The sequence below is a fragment of the Perca flavescens genome, chromosome 20 (genome assembly GCF_004354835.1).
Source record: "Perca flavescens isolate YP-PL-M2 chromosome 20, PFLA_1.0, whole genome shotgun sequence".
Lineage (NCBI taxonomy): Eukaryota > Metazoa > Chordata > Actinopteri > Perciformes > Percidae > Perca > Perca flavescens.
The window spans coordinates 18,012,789-18,032,702 of NC_041350.1; the positions used below are offsets into that span (position 1 = coordinate 18,012,789).

The 19,914-nt window shown below is 40.2% G+C and overlaps 1 protein-coding gene across 1 annotated transcript in view; it reads left to right on the plus strand.

The window, feature by feature from the left end:
- The first annotated feature begins 267 nt into the window (after positions 1–267).
- Positions 268–19,914, plus strand: part of begain (brain-enriched guanylate kinase-associated) — a 50,424-nt gene continuing 30,777 nt past the window's right edge. Inside the window, exons 1-2 of the mRNA XM_028566362.1 lie at positions 268–334; positions 1,576–2,977. Of these exons, the coding sequence (XP_028422163.1) occupies positions 268–334; positions 1,576–2,977 (1,469 nt within the window). The remainder of the gene's footprint in view (positions 335–1,575; positions 2,978–19,914) is intronic.

A 19,914-nucleotide genomic window follows, 5' to 3' on the forward strand; every position in this document is an offset into this window, starting at 1 on the left:
CATTTTAAAAATAGCCTCGTTACTCCTATTTCAGTTTGGCTTGTTTTCATTCCAGCTTGTCATCGTTCAAAAAAACACCCAAAAAACCTATCCAGATAAATCGCGCCATCCGGATAGAGTGAATTTGATTGTGGTTGTATGAGAAGTATAAACATATACCATTCCGACACCCTATTGGTTTGTACGCAATCCATCACACGTACACATGACACAAATCACGTCACACTCCAGCAAGGAAATAGCAGATGTATGTAGCCTAGTACGAAGATGTCCGTGGCAGAGACTCAAGAGAACTCGAGTGAAATGTCCCAACCAAGCACCAGCGAGGAGTTTGGTAGCCAGGAACACCAGCCAACCCTTCTACATCCCTGGCCGTACCTGGAAGAATTTTTTTAAATGGTTGGATGCAAAAACAACTCCTTTCGAATGCGCCTCAAGCTCTGCGCACCCAAGTACCATGAGCTAATTGTTTCCAAAACTCGCCGTTTAATTTGAAAAAGCATATTGGTATTATTTTTTCCCATACATTACTTTTACTTTTATACTTGAAGTAGTTTTGAAACCAGTACTTTTACACTTTTACTTGAGTAAAAAGCTTGAGTTGATACTTCAACTTCTACAGAAGTCTTTTTAAACCCTAGTATCTATACTTCTACCTGAGTAATGAATGTGAATACTTTTGACACCTCTCAAGATAAATATACATTTTAGTTTGGTTGTTATAAGAGTCTCTCAAACTCCATATTGTGCAAGACTTCAGGTAGAGAAATCTTCAGGGGAACAAATGGTAGTACTTTGAGGTGCAACCAATTTGTATGATCCTTTCAGCTTTACAGCTGATTTTTCCGCCAGGTGTCTGGACAACATCTGTTGGGAGGCTCCTTTTCATCCGAGCACCAGATGCTACTTCTGCTACTTCACCGCCTCCATAGAGATGTTCTGTCTAGAGATTAAATAGATTGTAGGAGTGACAAATTATAAATTAATGATATCAAGTATGTCTTGAGGGACGAGTTAAAGTAAATGAATGTACTCTTGTAAGTTTATCTCTGCACCACAGCATAATATACACAACAACAAACCACTAAAAGTAGCATGTGTGACCAATCAATCTGTGGCCATTTTGCTTGCCTGCTGTCCACAAAGCAGATTTCACGTGGTAGCTGTGGTCAATATCTCTGACCTGGATATCCAGCTGCTTTCCAACCCCATACTCGTCGATACGCAAATTCATTACAGATGATGCCCACAGACAAAGCACTGTTGATGCAGCTGTTAATCTATAATTCTATTTTAAAAAGGAAAAAATTGAATTGACAGTGTCAGTTTATGAATGGTAATGAAAGTAGGTTGGTTTACATCCAAATGACTATTAGACTCTAACCTCTTTGGGATCTCATTGTGTACTGAGCTGAAGCAGTAAAAGTGTGTCACACTGCAACAGCTTGGGTGCCCTGCTGGTGGCCTGGACAACTAGGACAGAGAATTGAAATTGGGCAAAGCCAGAGGACAGAAAACCATTGGAAATCTGTTGTACTAAGCCTGACATGGTTCACTTGTGCGTGTCCATTTCAGAAGATGGTCTCAGGCTCGAGTCTGTACAAAAAGGATCACCAAAGACTGTGCGAAGTAAGGGAAAGAAAGCAATTAATATGGCTACTCTGCGGCGCCAACCAAGAGCCCGAACAGCAGCAACTCGGCAGGATCGTGGCTCCTGCTCTTCCACTGCATCTTGCCCTGTCTTCTCTGGACCATACAGTGACCAAGAAGAAGCCCCACCGCTACGCCGCCAATCCTCTCCTTTACTACTCAAAGGTTCTCTTTCCAGTCTACACAGCTGTACCAGTCCAAACCCCAAAGGTTCCCTTTCTAACCTCCAGGGGTCTGTTCCTTGCCTCCAAGGATCATTGCCACGTCTACAAGGATCTCTGCCCAGCTTCTGGGGCTCTTTATCCAGCCTGAGGGGATCAATCTCTCGGTTGAAGAGGAGGTCACTTGGAAGCCTGGACAACTCAAGCCCCAGCCCTAGCCCCAGTGAGAGGAGTATCAGCCCCAGCCTACAGAGCGGCAATGGAAGCTCCAGTGATGATGATGGCAGTTGGGACACTAATAGCTGGAGCTCAGGGGCCACCTGCCTGCTACGGACTCCTGTTAAGCAAGATAGCAATGAGGCATCAGGTGAAAAGCCTTTCACGACTGACCAAGCATCTGCTACTTCCATGGATGAGCCTGAAATCATTTACCAAAATCTCATCTTCTCACATCCTGCTGCTAAAACTGAAAGTAAAGGAGATTGTGCCCCCGAAAGTTCTTCCACAGTGCTAAGGAAAGACGTGGGAACCCAAAGTGTGTCCTCATCTTGCCTTAGCAAGAATTCTGCTTCCGTCTCATCCCATCAGCAGGATAAGATGACCGACAACAGGCGCAAGTTCTCGCAGTTTCTGAATGAGGTGACCTGCAGGGTGTTGAAATCTAAGGGCAGTCCTCCTCAACAACAGTCTACCCTTCGACATTGCTACCCATCTCCTCCACCACCGCTGCCATCAACCCCCTCTCACCGCATTCACCCGCTCACACTGCATTCAACACCAGCAAGCCTGCCACCACCATCTACATCAGCTACAAACTTGTGGTACACCCAAGCCAGCTCAAACCTCCAGACCATCAAGGAGTATGATTCAAAGGGCATTACCAGCCCCATCCACCAGTGGAGCAAGACATTACCCAGCTGTAAGATCTTGGAGCCTGGGGATGTGTTGAGGAAAGTGAAAGGGGAAAGTCACCCATACCGAGAGCACAACCTGGAGTTATGCACAAAGATCCAAGCGCAGCCCTCCACTGGGAGACTTTATCTGGAGACAGACATTGACAGTGTGAGGCGACTTGATGAACTGGTAGCTAATGATACCCTGGGGAAAGAGATAAATGAGAAAACGCCAGAGAAGGTTATGAAGAGAGAAAAGGAGAGGGAAAACAGGTTTCCATGGGACATAAATGGGAGCTCGGGGATGGAAAGAGGCAAGGAGAGGGAGAAAAAAAAAGAGAACCCCTGGGAGAGAGATAGAGGAATCGAGAAAAGGAAGCAAAAGGATAACGGAAGAGAGCGGCTTTGCTTGGAGAAAGACAGAAGGATGGAAAGAGGGAGGGAGAAAGAAAAGAACATGGTATTTACCAGTTATGAGCCCCCTCCTCCTCCTCAATCGACTTCCAGTAAATGGAGTAACACCTGCCCTGTCTTCAGCTGGCCAGAGGGCTTTCCCAGAATGTCCTACAGATCTACCTCACTGCCCAGACCTGTTAATATCACTGTGAGTACTACTACATTTAAAGAGTTGATTCACCTATTTCACAAAATGCATATTTTCTATTTTTCTTTCTGAGATGTTCGTTGACACCCCAATACAATAGGAGATGAATATGAATTATTTTAAGGTGCTCATAGCAATAGTAAATTAAAATTAAAAAGTTTGATAACATTTATTTCCTGGTTGCACTGTGTCGTCCACAGAACACCACTATCACCAGACAAGAATGTTGATATTGAATAACTCCGGTCTCCTGCATGACAATAGCACTATATTCCTATCCACGAGCCTGACCTCCACACTTTTAGTTTCTGCGTCACCAGACACTGGCATTGGATGTATATCATGAGGTGTGGAATTGTCCAATATAAATGGAATTTCTAGGGAAACTGTGTTGCAGAACACCCTGCCAACAATTTCTATATCTTTGGTAGAAAATAGTTTCTGTGAATATTTGATAGTGTTGGACTAACCTAGCTGTTTTTGTTTCCTAATGTCTTTCTCTTAACACCTCTGTTGGCAATGGAAGGGTGTAAACTACCATCTGCTACTATCCCTTATTGATACACATTAAGCTGCCAGCTGCTGCTTTTAGCCTGATAGAGGGAGTTTGTGGCTAAGAACATAAAGTCAGAAACATGCTTCTTTGACCCTGTGAACCAGCACCAGCCTTGTTACGTTAACCAAGAATGTATTAAATGATATATATATATATATACTACAATTAACTTAAAACAAATGTAAATTAGTTTAGTTCTTATAAAAATTAGAAGCTGGTATAAATCAACATTTTATAATTGTTATGCTTTAAATCTTCAACACATGAAGATATTAATATGAGATGATGAAGATAATGACTGTATCTGCATACATGGGTTTTATTACATTATATGCAGCTATTACATCACCCACAGTTACTTTATTATGTGTTGTACGGATAATTGCTGTAATGATTTAAAGATATATACATATATATATATATATATATATATATATATATATATATATATATATATATATATATATATTCGTGTTTCCTCATCATTACTGGAAACAAGGTGCCAAATGAATAAGATTACACAAGCCTCTGATGATTTCACTCAATCTTTATTTAAGGCTTTGATATATTGTGTATTGCATCACATTCCTCCTTGTTAGCAAAATATTATTCATCGAGACTTATTAGACGTGAATCATTTATGTTTGGTGTTTTGCTTAATTATGTCTGACACATCACCCACTTGCCATACAAAATAAAATCTGCCAACATGGGAAATATGAATTATTTTGTGCTGTACATGCACAGGAATGTAGTGCATGTGAACAGAACATATCCTCACTCGTTCTTTTCAAACACAGACTGGAAATGAAAGCATAAACTGCGGTTCGAATTCATCTTTTCTCACTGGATGTGCATTTTCATAGCCGTGATGTTCTCAAAGGAGTGCTATGGTAAAGGTCTATATTAATTCTGATTTAAATGCATTAACATCTCTCTGCCCTCCAAACATCCAAGAGATAGCAAAGAGAAAGTATTGGTCCCTTTGGCATGCGGTATTAAAAATACATCCACCCTTATTTACTGCTTATTTACTTAGAGCCCAGAGTAAAAGAGAGAAAGATGCCTTGGGTTTCAAACAAATTTCACTATCTTGCTTTGCTGCCTGTGTGAAGGTAGCTAATACATTAATAATTTACACACTTTCCTCCATTTGTTTTGGTGCTTTTGAGCCTCGGGCTTAGAAATAGCACTCAGTACTATGGCCTCTCACACCCTGCTGCACTGGTTGCACTCTTATTCTGCTAAATGCGGACCTTGACCAATGTCAATCCTGATTATAATTCATTCACTGGATGGCAGCTCCCTAGCAACTGTTCAGCTGATGAGTGGGTGTGCAAATTGAAAGGAATACATTTGGTATCAAGAGAGAAAACTGCTGTATGGCAGCTTTTCACACAGTTAGTGACTTAAACAGACAAGGAGGGAAAAAAGGACTCTATTTCCAGGAATGCCAATCCACTCCTCCTCCTCCCTCTCTCTCTAGGCTTGCCCTCCCCACACAGAGGCATGCTGGGATGGAGGGATGGACAGAGGGGATTACTGAGCGTTGTCTCATTCAGTAGCTGTATGAGTCATCCTGCTGTATCACTCACACTGTTTGTAACACCCACATAACACAGATTGCACAACATCATGAAGCACAGCATACACATGCTCACATACACACACTGCACTCTCATGTTGAAGCTGTGTCTACCTGTGACATTCATTGTACCTCACTGAATCCTCTAATAAATATTGAGGCTGACAGAAACTGCATGCAACTTGGCACACACAAGCACGTGCACACACACACTAACCTGCTGAAGCACTAACAGCACACACAAACAGTATCTGACTTTCTGTGCTCTATAAAGTTTATGATCATGAGCATACATTGGGAAGGGTTGTGTCACTAAAGTGTTACAGTAGATGTTTTTTTGTTTTTTTTGGACCTTGGCTGCAAATAGCTCTGCTGTGTCAACTCTGGTCCTGGGGATGCATTGAGTAATTGGTTCTGCACCAAAGAATTAAGCACCAGTGAAAATGTAAATGGTAAATGCTCTTGTGAAATCCATGTCATGCATAATTCATGTGTACTAAAAAAATGTGTGCAAACAAGAAACTGTTCTCACAATCATATCTATACCATCATACACATATGAAGACATGATGGAGAATTACTGAGTGGATTGGGGTGTCACCTCCATCGTTGTACGTGTTATTTGTTTTCTTTTCTTTCACGTTAAATGAGAAGATTGATACCACTCCCATTGCTGTACGATAAATCTGAAGCTAAAAGCTATTAGATTAGCTTGGCGTTTAGGTAGAAACAGGGAAACAGCCACAACTTGTTGGTTTGGGAAACTTATATAATGTATTAATTGGTGAGGTTTAAAGATGGCAGTAGACTGAATTTTTGTTATCTTTGGACAGAGCCAGGCTAGCTGTTTCCCCGTTTCCAAAGTTTATGCTACGCTAAGCTAACAGGCTGCTGCTGGTAGCTTCATATTTAACGTAAAAACACGAGAGTGGTATCTTTTACTCTAACTCTCAACAAGAAAGCCAAGAAGTGTATTTCCCAAAATCTATTATTTTAAATTGAGTCTCATAGGCTACAATTATTCAGGTTTGTTGAATTTCTTACTTTTCCTCTTAGAACTTTCCATTTTCTATCATTCATCTTTTGTGTTTTTCTTACAGTATGTAAGTTTGCCTCTCACCCTCGGGCACGTTCTTTTTATATCTGCATTTTCCTTTTGCACTTTTAATCTTGCTCTGTTTCTCTCCCTCCTCCCTCTGTCACTTAAAGCTCTCAATATTGATATATGTATGTGAGAAAATAATGGATATATTTGTTTGCCGAGACGTAGCCGCTCTGAGAGCTCGTTAAACACCAGATAAGAGGTACTTCACAGCATGCAGTGGCAGCAGCGGCGCCAGATAAATCTGCTTGATAAATAAATCTAATCATTTTACCCTCTCTTGTTTTCTTCCTACCAGGAATCTGATGGAGAGATGCAGCATGACACGAGGTTAGCCACTTTCACTTTTACCTTCTCTCCTCCCGCAGTGACACTCGCACCACACCTCTCTCTCCCTTTTATTCTCTCTCCCTTTGCTTCTCTCCTTCAGTCAAATAACCCCTCCTCTTCCCATACACCTCCTCCTGCTCCATTCAATGCTCAACTCCCTCTGACTCTCTCTCTCTCTCTCGCTCTCGCTCTCGCTCTCTCTCTCTATCTATCTATCTCTCTCTCTCTGCCTACCAGCCTGTCACCAGTCACAATTGGAGGAGGCTTTTTCTAAATGCATGCTGCTCTGAAGGGATGCACAGGCTAATGAATATTGTGATCTTATCTGCTGAAAATGAGGCGAAAAGCACATAAACGGTAAGGCAAGAAAGAAGAGAAGTGCATGCCTGGTTTTATTAGCTGCTTGGAGACAAGTGCGTGCAGTTGCTCTGCAACACTTATGAAGATAATGATTGTTGTGAGTAGCTGTTGTGTCGTTCTGTCCATGTGTTGCATAGCCTGAGTGCTTCCACAAAAGGGTTGGGTAGACAGCTGTGCATTCAACAGTGCAGTAGGAGAATATCAATACACGTTGTGCAGCGTGTTCGAGTAAACTGAAGCTTGTTGTCACCGTAATCTCTGCATCATAAGAAGTGAGGCTGCTGTACGCTGTTGGGTTTTGTTATGAAGTAAAATCTGCGTTGTTTTTTGTTCAGTCGATTCAGCTGTCATTTGGATTTTATTGGCGTGAGAATAATGAGGCGGCAAATGTTTTCACAGCCCTCAATTAACTCTCATATTCATTCACTGGGCAAGATGATACCACAGAGAAGCAATTATGGCTGAACATGTGCATCATGGGAGAGAAAGTTGTTCTCATTAAACTCCTCACCTTGTATAGATTAAGAGAGATCGAGAGAAAGAGAATGGTAAATCCATAGTGTTATATTTTACTTGATGAGTTGATTACTTTATATTTCAGGAAGTGAATCATGAAGTCTTCTTTAAGTGTCTTAAGTGTTTCCTTTAAGTGTCTTTATAATCTGCATGTCAGCATAACATGATCATAACATCGAGAAGTTAATTGCTTTCACCTCCAGCAAGTGAGGAAACATTGATTTTTGTAGATGATCCCTGCTTCCTGTTCCATAATTAAAGCAAACAGCGCCTCGGATAAGGTGCTGTCCAGAGGGAAACTTTGGTCTTTGAAGTGAGTTTCAAACTTCATGTGCAATGGGAAGAGCTCTAATTAATCTGGAGGAAAAAAAGTGCCAACCCTTTTGGAACTACAGTGTTGTTTTTTGCATTGTGTAATTATCTTAAGCTTTGCTTTAGTACTATTCATGGCATGAGAGCTAATTGTAGTTTCCAAATATATTTATTCAACCTGTCAAGTCAATTTAGAATATTTTCAAGCAAAATTCATAAAAGAGAGAGGTTTTCTGGTGATACAGCAGACCATGCACTGATTGATCCTCCTCAGTTTTCTGAAGTGATTCTTTTTATATATAATAAAACAAAGCTTGTCACCAAAGGCTGTTTTTGTTCTTTACTTGTAAGCTGAATTAGACGAAGCCAACCAAACTGAGGTCATCGGGCACTTGACAAAATGTACAAAGTCACTGTCTTCACATAAAACGTACAATATGAAGAGCACAGAGAAGAAGAAGAAGAAGAAGAAGAAGAAGAAGAAGAAGAAGAAGAAGAAGAAGAAGAAGAAGAGGAAGAGGAAGAAGAAGAAGTACATAAAGAGAATATTAGCTTCATAAAAGTCATCAAGACATTTGCAAAATGTTGATTGTAGCCTTAATGTAGTCATATTTTCCATCTTGTGCTAATTTTCTGCTTCAAAGTTCCGTGTGGGTACTGTAATTGCTATTATTTTTAGATTATTAATGTCCTCTTTATGAGGTAATTTGCCGAGACTTGTGCCAGTCAGACAGTGGAAATGCTGAACTTTCCACAAAAGTATAATACAAATGTCAGTGTCAAACTGAAATCACAGGCCGAAATGTTAATGCCTATAGTAATAATAGTTTATCCAAAACTAAAACTCAGCAGCTATGACAGTATGTACACAAAGATACTTCCACAACCCTTGGACTTATGGAAACTCACTGAATTATTTGACAATTAGGATGATGAGATTTCTTTTTACCTTGCTTAGAAAGTAAGCAACTTTACTTTAACAGATGTAACTTGAAGAGATTTAACATTTAATCTAGCAGTCTTTTGACATTAAAAAGCATGAAGAAAACTTTGTATTAGTTTTACTTGACATACACTGTGAATTGTAATTAGGTATCTACAAATGTTGCAGCTTACCTTCATCAGCTGTATCTACCCATTATCCATTCTGCCTCCTGCACCAGCCGCTGGGAGACATCAATAGCCCACTGCTCTTCATTCAGACTTTGAGGAATATGCCTAAAGAGGTGTTGTTTGTTCATCTCTCTCGTATTTTCCATAAGCTAGGCACATAGCTTCCAAAAGCAGATGCCATACCAAGGCGCCTTTCAGGTTAGCCCCGAGCAGTTTACCACCTCCCCGCTCTGTCATTCTCCTGTCTAATTATTTCCGAGATGATGAGATCAGAGGTTTATGCGGGACTCATTTGTGATTGTGACTTTACTGTTGCATCTGGAAGTGGTTGATGAGGGTGCCCAAGGTGTTGGCTTTGTCTTTGAGTGTGCACATGTTCAGTATCTGTATTCTCCAATTCAGACTCTTCTCTTTCACTACCCACCTCACCACCCCCATTGCTCCCTGGACTATTGGAGATACGCCTGTCTGCCACACAGCTTTTATAAGGCTCTGTCAAAGCCAACAGGACAGGGTCAGCCGAGCAACATAAGCCTCTGGAGCGCCCATACTATACAGTAGACCTTAAGTGTCCTATAAACACAAAGTCTATGTACTGTATGTCAGAAGAGTAGGATGTGTGGCACATATAAAATAGATGAGGATGGAGCTCTTCAACCCATGGGTTTTAACTTTATCTCACTGTCGCCACACGGGGGACATTTTAGCCCTGATGATGATTCTTTCTTTGTTCTTGCAGCTCATTAATGCATTAGCTTCAGTCCCGATCTCTCTTGTTCAGTGTAATGGTTCAGAGACTGCTCATATTATATGAACAATAATTTGTTTTCTGGCTTCTGTTATGTGTCAGGCTGCAAAAAGAAGCATCCCATTTCACCAGAAAACAACGCTTTTTGTCAAACAAACACATATACCACTTTTACGAGCTACATGTTGAACAAACTGTGCACCTAATGCACCCATTAAACCTCAATTAATACTTCATTGCACCCTGGAGGGCTGTGCTTGCTGCTGTATGTTCAGCCAACATGCGCACAAAGCTCACCAACTCCTGGTCGCCTCCTGCAGTGCAATGCATGGTTGATTTCCAGATGTTCAATCTGGGCTGTGATGATAAAAAGAAAAAGCCCCGAAGGTAAAAAGCACAGGTTCTTTTCTTCAAAGGCGATTCTTGGCCATCATGTCCCTTTGTACCTCTTTGTGCTCCGCAGTGCTGAGCTGAGCTTCTGTATGCTGTTGCAGGGTTATAAACTGTAGTCTCTGAATTCAGATTCAGAAGTTTTGTTCAGTGAATGTTTGGATAGCAAATAGGTTTTGTAAGGGTTTGATTGCAGTGTGAGATGTATGTTAATTTGCTGTTTTGCAGTTGCTAAAAATGTAAATCTAAAAATGTTTGTGGACACCAGCATGTCAACAAAGACTGCATCTCCTTTAACCGATCAATATTTTTATATTAACTGTTGATCACGAGAAAAGGAAAAGAAAGGAGTCACTTGTAGTGACGAATGGGAATTATCACCAGACTGCAGTTTCCCAAAGCTCTATAGAGCTTTTAGGATCTTTCAGCTCATTGTTTTGGTTTTCTGGCCCACAACTTTACTGTTTTGGTCTCACCGCTATCATCGCCAGCGCAATTTTCTGAAAAAAGGACCAGCACCAAATGACAGACAGACAAAGATGCCAACTAGGTGGTTAACATAGTGGAGCATTTAGCAGCTAGATATTTCCCTCAGGAGTTGGTAGATAGTCAATGTTGGACTTGCATTTATAAAGTGGATTTTTACTCCATGTCTGCTGAATGTGGGCCCATTACGGAATTTTGAGTTAAGGGGCCGTGTTCATTTCACGGAATTCTGTGAAATCAGGTTGCAGCTTCTCTGCTGCAGCCTGACTGACAGAAATAATCGTGCTATGATCACAAAAGATGCTTCCCATTGAAATACATTAGTTGACCATCATGAAAAAAAACGAGATAAATGTGCCTGTGTACAAGAATCAATAGAATAAATTATGTAAACATTTCACGAACTGCCGTGAGACTGTGTTGGAGGTAATGTATGTCACGACTTTGTTGTTCGGTTAGGACTAAATTTATTATCTTGTAACTCAGGCTGTGGTGTTAACAACACACAACATACTGTATATCTTGTTTGAATTATCGTTTGTACACATCGTGGTCTCTTTCTTTTCTCTCTCTTTGTGTCTGACTATTGTTGCTTGTTTGAAAGGTTATGAAGGGGTGAAGAGCACAATGAACTGCTGGCCTGCGGCACTGTGTAGCTCTGGAGCCATAATATTGTCTGCCTATGTCAGAAAACACTGATAGAAAAAAAGAAAGAGAACACATTTTGTTGTTATAGAACATAAATATAAAATCTTTGTCAAGTGTATTAATTTCACCCTTTTTTAACCACCCAGGCAGGAATTGTAAAAAAAAAAAATAATAATAATAAATATATATTTTAAGAGACCTCACAAATGTGCCCTAGGCTAAAAAAGTAATTCAATTTCATGAGGACTGGATTTGTTTTTCTAGATGAGATGGAAACATCTTTGGATTTATAGGTGACTTGAAAGCCATTTGACCTGATGATATTTAAAGTCTAATCTAAAGTGTTTAATTTTTATCAGCACAGAAAAAAAGATAAAGTTGGTTGTTTTAGCCCAGTACAATCATTGTATGTACAGCGAAACCCATACTTTGTCAGGTCAAAAAGGTTAAAGAGACAGAAAGCTGGGAAGAGCTTTAGAAAGACCCCTTTGATTAATCATTAATATGGAGCTATAGAAAAACTTTAAAGAAACCTGCTTAAACTACTGGTAACCTCCTGTTTTTCGCAATACATTAACCTTAAAAGGAAGACAGATTTCCCTGTTTCAGAAACCAATTTACTGCCAGAAAGTTGGGAATAATAGATTTTATGTTTATAAAGTTGGGTGATCAGAAAATCTGACTTTGAGTTGTATGTGTCATACAACTCAAAGTTGTATGACCCATACAACCCATAAGCTTTTCTTAGACCGTCCCTTAGAAAAAACCTGTTAGTTTGTAACTTTAGTTAAGTTTGGCTTTAAATGCTTTAGACTTTTCAAAACATCTTCCAGAGCCACAAAAGACATCTTATTGTTTCCCCAAGCTACTTCCCTCGACTAGTAAATTGACTAAATTAAAGTAAATTGTTACCTTCCGCTTTCTTTGTGTTGTCAATTTAAACTCCGGTCGATTTATGAGGACTAATGGTTACTATGGTTAATGGTTACTCCTCAGGTCTCTGCAGGGTAGAGCTAGCTAGACTACCTGTCCAATCTGAGTTTTCTGTTGCACGACTAAAACAACTTTTGAACGTACACGTTATACCAAAACAAGTTTCTTACAGAGTATATTTTGCAGCGGCACCAAGGCTCTACTCAGCGCCCAAGAAGATTGTGATTTTCTTTAAAGAAATACAAACAGGATACCAGAATGTTAACTTGTGCAGCCAGACCATACTTCAGCACTGACACAGTGCTGTGGAGACCGGACAATGCAACACTAGCCTTTGTCAGGATCGACCAGTCAGATCCAGTTTCTTATATTCTGTTGTGTGACAGATGGTGATCCAGTCAATGCAAAGAAATATTGGACTATGCAGCATAATAAAGCAGGTTTAAACTGGACTATGAGGAGTTGTGGGCTGCCAGTACAGTATCACACTGTAGGTTTGGCAGAAGTGAGTTACAGATGGGGCTGCAATTTACTCCTCCATCTCATAAAGCTTCTCTTTCATTTAGTTCAGTCTAGTACCGCATTAAGCTTTTCCACTGAGGCAAAATGGCTTTATGTTACTTAGCTTAAACACACTATGTGGCAAAAATGGTATTGACTCTCTCATTGGGTACTGAAAACAATTCCAAAGTCTTAAAGGATATGTCCATAATTTTTTAAGTCCGTCTTTAAACAATAGTCAGGTTCCCATGTGAACATTGCAATCAGTTTTGCCTGCTGTAATCATTCCTCCTGTTCATACATTCCTTCCTATTGCGCTTTCATTGTAAGCGATGGAGAATGTGTTTAAAAGCTCAGCTGAAGCCAATATGAGGGTTCCACTTTCTAAATTAGTCCAACAGAGAACACGTCAGCCCTGAAGTGCACAACACACACAAACACACACACACACACACACACACACACACACACACACACACACACACACACACACACACCACAGTGAGATGTGGAAAAGCCCACCTGCAGTGACTCCTGCTGTGGCTCCCTGATGTGATTTGATCTGATCAGGAATAGTGGGAAATATGCCTACAAATTGTCAAAATTAATTGAACGCTTGCTGTTTCCTCTGAAACTTGATATACATACGCTCACATGCTTCTACTCTACACAAATAAAAACGTTTTTTGCTATGACTGTTTAAAGGACCAAGGATACATGAAGGAGATGGAGGGAGTTAAATGAGTCACAGCACAGCAACGGAAACAATTCTTTATCCTTTAATTTATCCCCTGGAGCTTTTTGTGTTGGAAAACAGCATTATTGTAACAAAGCCCAACAGTGAATTCAAACATATTTGCTGTGTGGCCCTAAACACTGTACACTGTTACTGTACATCAAGTTCTGATGTATACCCTTATCAAAAATACAGTTAAGCAATGCAAATGTTATCAATGAAATTTGTAGATGATCTGATACAACCTCAAATAAAAACTGATACTTCAGGCGTTTATTATAAGAAGCTTGAGTGCTTTATACGTTTTATTAGTTTCAAGGCGAACAAGTTCTTCCTCCCACCCACTTAAGGTTGAATCTCTTTTGATATGTAGATAGAAACTAAAGAAGAGATAAACAGTGTGGGGATCACTCCTCAGTTGCAATTCTTGTCTTCAGGCAGCAAACTGTGTTGACTAGTCATCATCATTGCTCTGGTGACTTAATCCACAGATCTGTTTTTCTGGCCGCTGGTAGTCGAGCATGCACAAGAGACTGTTGTATTTCTGGAGTTTTGCATCAGAAGAAATACACAAAACATGGCTCTCAAATAAAAGCCTCAACCACTGTGCTAGATCATACCAAGGGAAAAAATTGTAAAATAATGTTGCTAATTAACACCACTTCTGCTCTTGTTTGGTCTATTTTGGCTTTAAGCCTTTTTGAGTCTTCCTTTTGAGTTGCGCAGTAGTTGAGATGGAATGGATTTTGAGGAATAATTCAGGTTTATTGCAACTCGGGTCCTATCTTTATAGTTTTGGCCATCATTCCTACTACATTACTTTACATTAAGTTAATTGCTAAGGTCTGGAAAGGCCGTGGCATCACTAAATATAAGACAAATGGGGGCCAGAAGCATGGCCAGTCAGACAATCACACAATCACCCAGAAAAATGAGGAAATGGTAAAATGATTAACTATCACCGCTTTTGAGACAGATGTCCTAGTTCAATTTTGACTTAACATACCTACTGTAGGTGTCCTGTAGGTTACCAACATTATGTGTGTGCTCACTTTCCATTTTACCTACAATATGTAATACAGTATGTATACAATATGTTTTGTATTGTATTGTATTTGTGTATTAGTTGTATAGATCGTGTCGCTAGCAAATGAGTGTAATTCCCAAAATACTAAACTATTCCTTTAACAAAGTAGTTTGTTTGCCTAAACCTAACTAAACAGTAATGTTGGCATGTTAGAAAACCGTCATATTAATATTTGTTATGGTCTTGAAAGCCTCTGACAAACGTGTTTTCTCCCCACAGAGGCACCAGATCAGAAACATTAATATGGGTCAGTATGAAAGGCATGACAAACTACCTTTTTGTTTGTAGGATTTGTTGAAAGGGTTTTAGTGGTTGTTTACTGTTCACTCCAATCGTGTCTTGCCCCATCGGACTTCTTCGCAGCAGTGTCACCATGCTCCCAGAGCTCAGCAATTACAGTGGTTAGTACAATGTCATCATAACCATTAGAGATGATGACCAAAACAACAAAATAACACCTACGGAGTTATCCTCTAAGCTGGGACATGAAGGTTTATTGTTTACAGTAGATATAGTGAGTGTGTCTCTGTGAGCTGCTCACTTAATAGCAGACTACAGTAGGGATGGCACAGCGGCCATTAAAGTTTAATGTCCTAATTTGGTCACTGTGAAAAGTATATCTGGCAGGCAGTAGCTCTACCTCGCTCACCTCCCGCAGCTCATTACTAGTAATTCAACCTGCGGCTCCCAATTGTAGATCCGAGATGGATGCTGTCTGGTTGTGACCTTTAGTAGGTTTCACATTAAGGTTTTTTTTTTTTCTAAATAAAACTGTTGTTACTTGCTACTGGAGTCATGAAAGAGAAAAAGTATACAGGCAGAGTGGGAGGTGGAAACTGTGTGTACTGTTGTAAACTTCAAGTAGGTTATAGTCTGCAGCATTACAGCAACTATTTGTTGTACTCCCTGTAGTGTGCATGTGTGTGTGTGTGTGTGTGTGTGTGTGTGTGTGTGTGTGTGTGTCTGATCATTATGACAAGTTGTTACACATGGGCAAAATGTTTTAGGCAAACCGGGTTTACTCATGTTTCTATCTACACTGTAGACTCTTCTTAATACTTTAGAGAGGAAAGCTTGATTTGCATATCGTTTGCTGTTTTGAGTTTCTCTGGCAGTGTAGAAACAGCAGTAAGCCTATCACCGAGGACTTAGATTTGTTCCTTCATGTGGATGGTGTTTACTTCGCCAAACAACACCTGAGGCCCCCTGGGAGTGTGTGTGTGTGTGTGTGTGTGTGTGTGTGTGTGTGTGTGTGTGTGGGGGGGGTGTTAAGATACAGGGTACAGTACTTCTTATGCACTGCATGAAGGTGTGTGTTAATGTATGTGCATGTGAGGATGGGTTCTGTAGAACCACACTTACTTACCAATTCAGCAACTATTTCTGTCGTCTTTCTCTCTCTCCCCCTCTGTGACTTGCAGATAAGAAAACGGCTACTGCAACCATATTAACAGTGTTTCCAAAACCTGTTATTGTTTCCTGAGTCAGTGTTGAAGGGAGATTAAAAATAATAAGTAGTGGTGCCATTAGAAATGGCGGCAGGCAACAAAACATTCATTCCAGTTTGTTGTTGAACTCCTCCCCTGCCACTCTGTGGGGACTGTTAATGTTATGCTGCTGGTATCTATTTTTGCATTTATGCTTACTTGGCTCTGAGGGACAAGACATACACACTTAAAGGGCAAATATATGGACTTATTGAAATGTTTGTGCCCAGCCATATTATATATTTGTGGTGGTTAACTGACCGTTTGCTATAAGCCCCATACTCCTTAGCTACTGTTGCTATGCCTATGTCAAGCTTTCCCTTCTTCTGCAGCACATAATGCAGTTTACAATCATGACGATGGCAGATTTACTACTCAAAATTTGTTGTAATTTGTTTTAAAACAACGGGTCTTCAATTTTATATGGAAGTAGACAAAAGCAGGTTTTCTCATTTCAAGCCGATGACTGTGGAAGGCTGAAAAGACGTCTGTCACTATCAAGTTTTATTAGGAGTAGCTAGCTAACGTACGGTAAACTAATGCCAACACAAAAATGTGTTTCAAAACAAAAACCCTGTGAAAAGGTCTGAAATATGTAGGCCTATATATAAAAGTTAGCATTTTAGCGAACAGTCGCTGCTGTCACACACCTAAACCTCCCCCGTAGCTGCCAGTAGCTCCTCACTTAGCGCTGATTGGTTCGGTAAGCTGTTACTTTAAACACAAAGGCATTACCTTAAGCCTGACAAGATGAATTTTTCATTTGATATGTGATCCCACGATTTTTGTACGATCTCGTGATATCGCGAGAATCCTATTTATCCTAATTAGCTAGATGTGCTAACTTTTGCAGCTCACGTGGGAGCAGATAAGTACTTGGACACTAGCACTAGCACACTTCTTTTGCACTTGTGTTTTTGGTTTTGGAAATGCTAAAAAAAAAAGAGTATTACTCTCACTACAGCCAAATGTTGGCTGCTTCAACATGCGGAGAAATCCTAAGCTTGACAGACAATTCTGAAGGGCTCTAGCAATTGTTTTGCTCTTAATAGATCTTTCTTTTTCAGTTGCAGTTATTTGACATATTTGATAACTAAGACCCATCAACTGCAGCTGCATAAAGAAAGATGTACAACTGGGAAGGTTTATTCTGGCTTTTTATGCTTGCTAGTGGCAGGTTATTAAGTTCTTAAGGTGCATGAGACATGAGTTCAAGCCCTAGCACCACTGTAGACCAATGATGAAGGATGGAAATGGAAACACACATGCATTTATCATAACACTGATTTATTGAGAAATAACCTCTGTGGTCAGCTGGTCAATAACTCACTATTCCAAAGGGTGCTGCAATTTGTGGTGGCGGCATTCAATTATTCCCAACAAGAGAGAAACATTAATGTTTCTACATTATGTGTTGTAGTTTTTTTCAGTGTTTGGTTATATTTTGGAAATGTGCTTATATTTTGGATTACAGAATTGTACGAAAAAAGATTGCTGTGCATTGATCTTTCAATAGGAAGAGTAAAGTTCAACTGGAGGTGCAGTAATTTAAAAGTATTGCATGCTATTTAAGTTTGTTTACTGAACTTATCTAATTGATCCCCCAGCTGTGCTTCGTCATACTAAACTGGCTCAATTTCTGAATGCACCCAAAATCTCTGTTTTTCTCCGGAGTCAAGTGAACTAAATGTGCTGCTAATCTGTGGGACTTCAAAGCTGTTTTTCTCTGCTCTCTTGCCAGGGTCATCACAGATAGCCAACTCCTATCTGCCTCCCCAGGCAAGACTTAGAGCTTTGACTGTTGGTTTGTGGTTAGAGTTCAAACTTGGCTTCAACATTCAGCCGACCAGCAGCAGCGGCGGCAGCAGCAGAGGCAACAACTATAAACACATGAGAGCTGAGGCAGAGAGAAAAATATGAAAAAGATATATATTGGCAAAACTGCCCTCAAAACACAGAGAAATGGTTGCAAAACTCAGAAAAGAAGGTAAGATGAGTCAGTCTGTGGAGGGAGTGTTTTAAACTCTAAACATCAGCCTCATAATTGGGGATCCATTTCATTCATTTCGACTAATGAAAATGGATTCTCATTGGGAGGTCATGACCATTACAAATCCATTAAAAACATAATGTGGTATCTATTCATTCCCATTATTTATCTTCATATCTCTTGTCATGTTTCGGCTGATATCTACATCCAAGTTAATGCTGCACTGCACTTTACCAACAGTCTTATACATCTGGACCCACAACAAACGTAATACTGTAAACAAAATGACTGTGTGCTCATACTTAATTAAACTGGCATTACATAGTGATAATAGCCCAGAGCAGTTTTCACATTACAATAGCTCTCTGGCTCTTTGCCATGTGATTTTACAACATCACTTGCAGTTGTTAGACAGCGGAGAGGTTATAAAGATTTTGTTTTGTTGTAGCGTCAGGCAAGCGGAGGGGGCTGAACCTGCGAGCCTCAGCATGTAAGATACAAAAACTCTGCTATGACTTATCTCTCACACAATTATTTACTTAATTTTTTATTTTTAACCTTTATTTATTCAAGGAAGTTGGCCAGAGGAAGCCTCTCTTTTGCAGTAATGCCCTAATCCCCTTTGCACTTTTACACACATTCACACATGGAAATTGCCCAGGACAACCAGAGTCTGATCTGCAGCTTCACTAGAGAAGTTGGGGTTGAGGGCCTTGCTCACGGGCCACCTCAATGGTGGTGACTAATGAGGGAGGCAAGCACTTCCTTTTCACTTTCCCCACCCAGATTTAGGCCACCCCTGCCCCACATTTATAAAGGAACAATTCAATATGCTTACATTATTTGCTTTCTTTGTAAGAGTGATATTTGAAGACAGATGTCAAATTATGCCTTTTAAAAACAGTGGTGATGACAGTGGTATCAATCACTACCTATACACTACACTCTCTTTTTCAAACTCTTTATCTATTCCTTTACACATTTGGTGCATAGCTGTTTATTAACTATTGTAATGCCATGGTCCACGTTACTGGAGCTTATTTATATATTTATATTATACTTATTTTATGCTTTTCTACCTATATACTGATTTCTTACTGCTTGGTGAAGGCTTAATTAGTGGGCATCTTCAACCTAGTACCCAGACATTAAAGGTAATCCATCCCTCGTATTGACACAACACAGTCTATAAGTCTTTCTGTGGACACCATTTTCTCCTCCTTTACTGCCAGCTTCCTAATTGAGGCTCTGGGCCAAGATGGACTTGGAGGTGCACTCATTGTGCCTGCTGGTTGGCAGTTCTGAGCCATCGAACCTCTCTGTGAGCCAAATATCCATCAGTCTGGAAAAATGCTAAATCCCCCGCAGCGCACACAGCCCCTGCTCCCCATCTCTAGCCTTTCATTATCCCCATCCACTCCCTCAGTCAGTTCCAGTTGGTGTGTTTTCATCCTCCACACTCAAACCTGAATCAGATGACCAAATATTGCTCACTGTCTGATATGTTGTTGCTGTTGATAGTGGTGGTGTTGAAATGGTGGTATTGTGGCCTCTCACTCACACTCTCTCATGCACTCTCTGTTCCTTTCACCCTTTTTTAAAGCTTACTTGTGCACACAAAGCCGTGGTCCATTCTATATTTTCTCCTTTTATGAATCACCCATAGTCTGTGTCTAAGGGCAAAACATTTTTTTCCTATTCTTTCAGAGATTCAATAGGGGGTTGT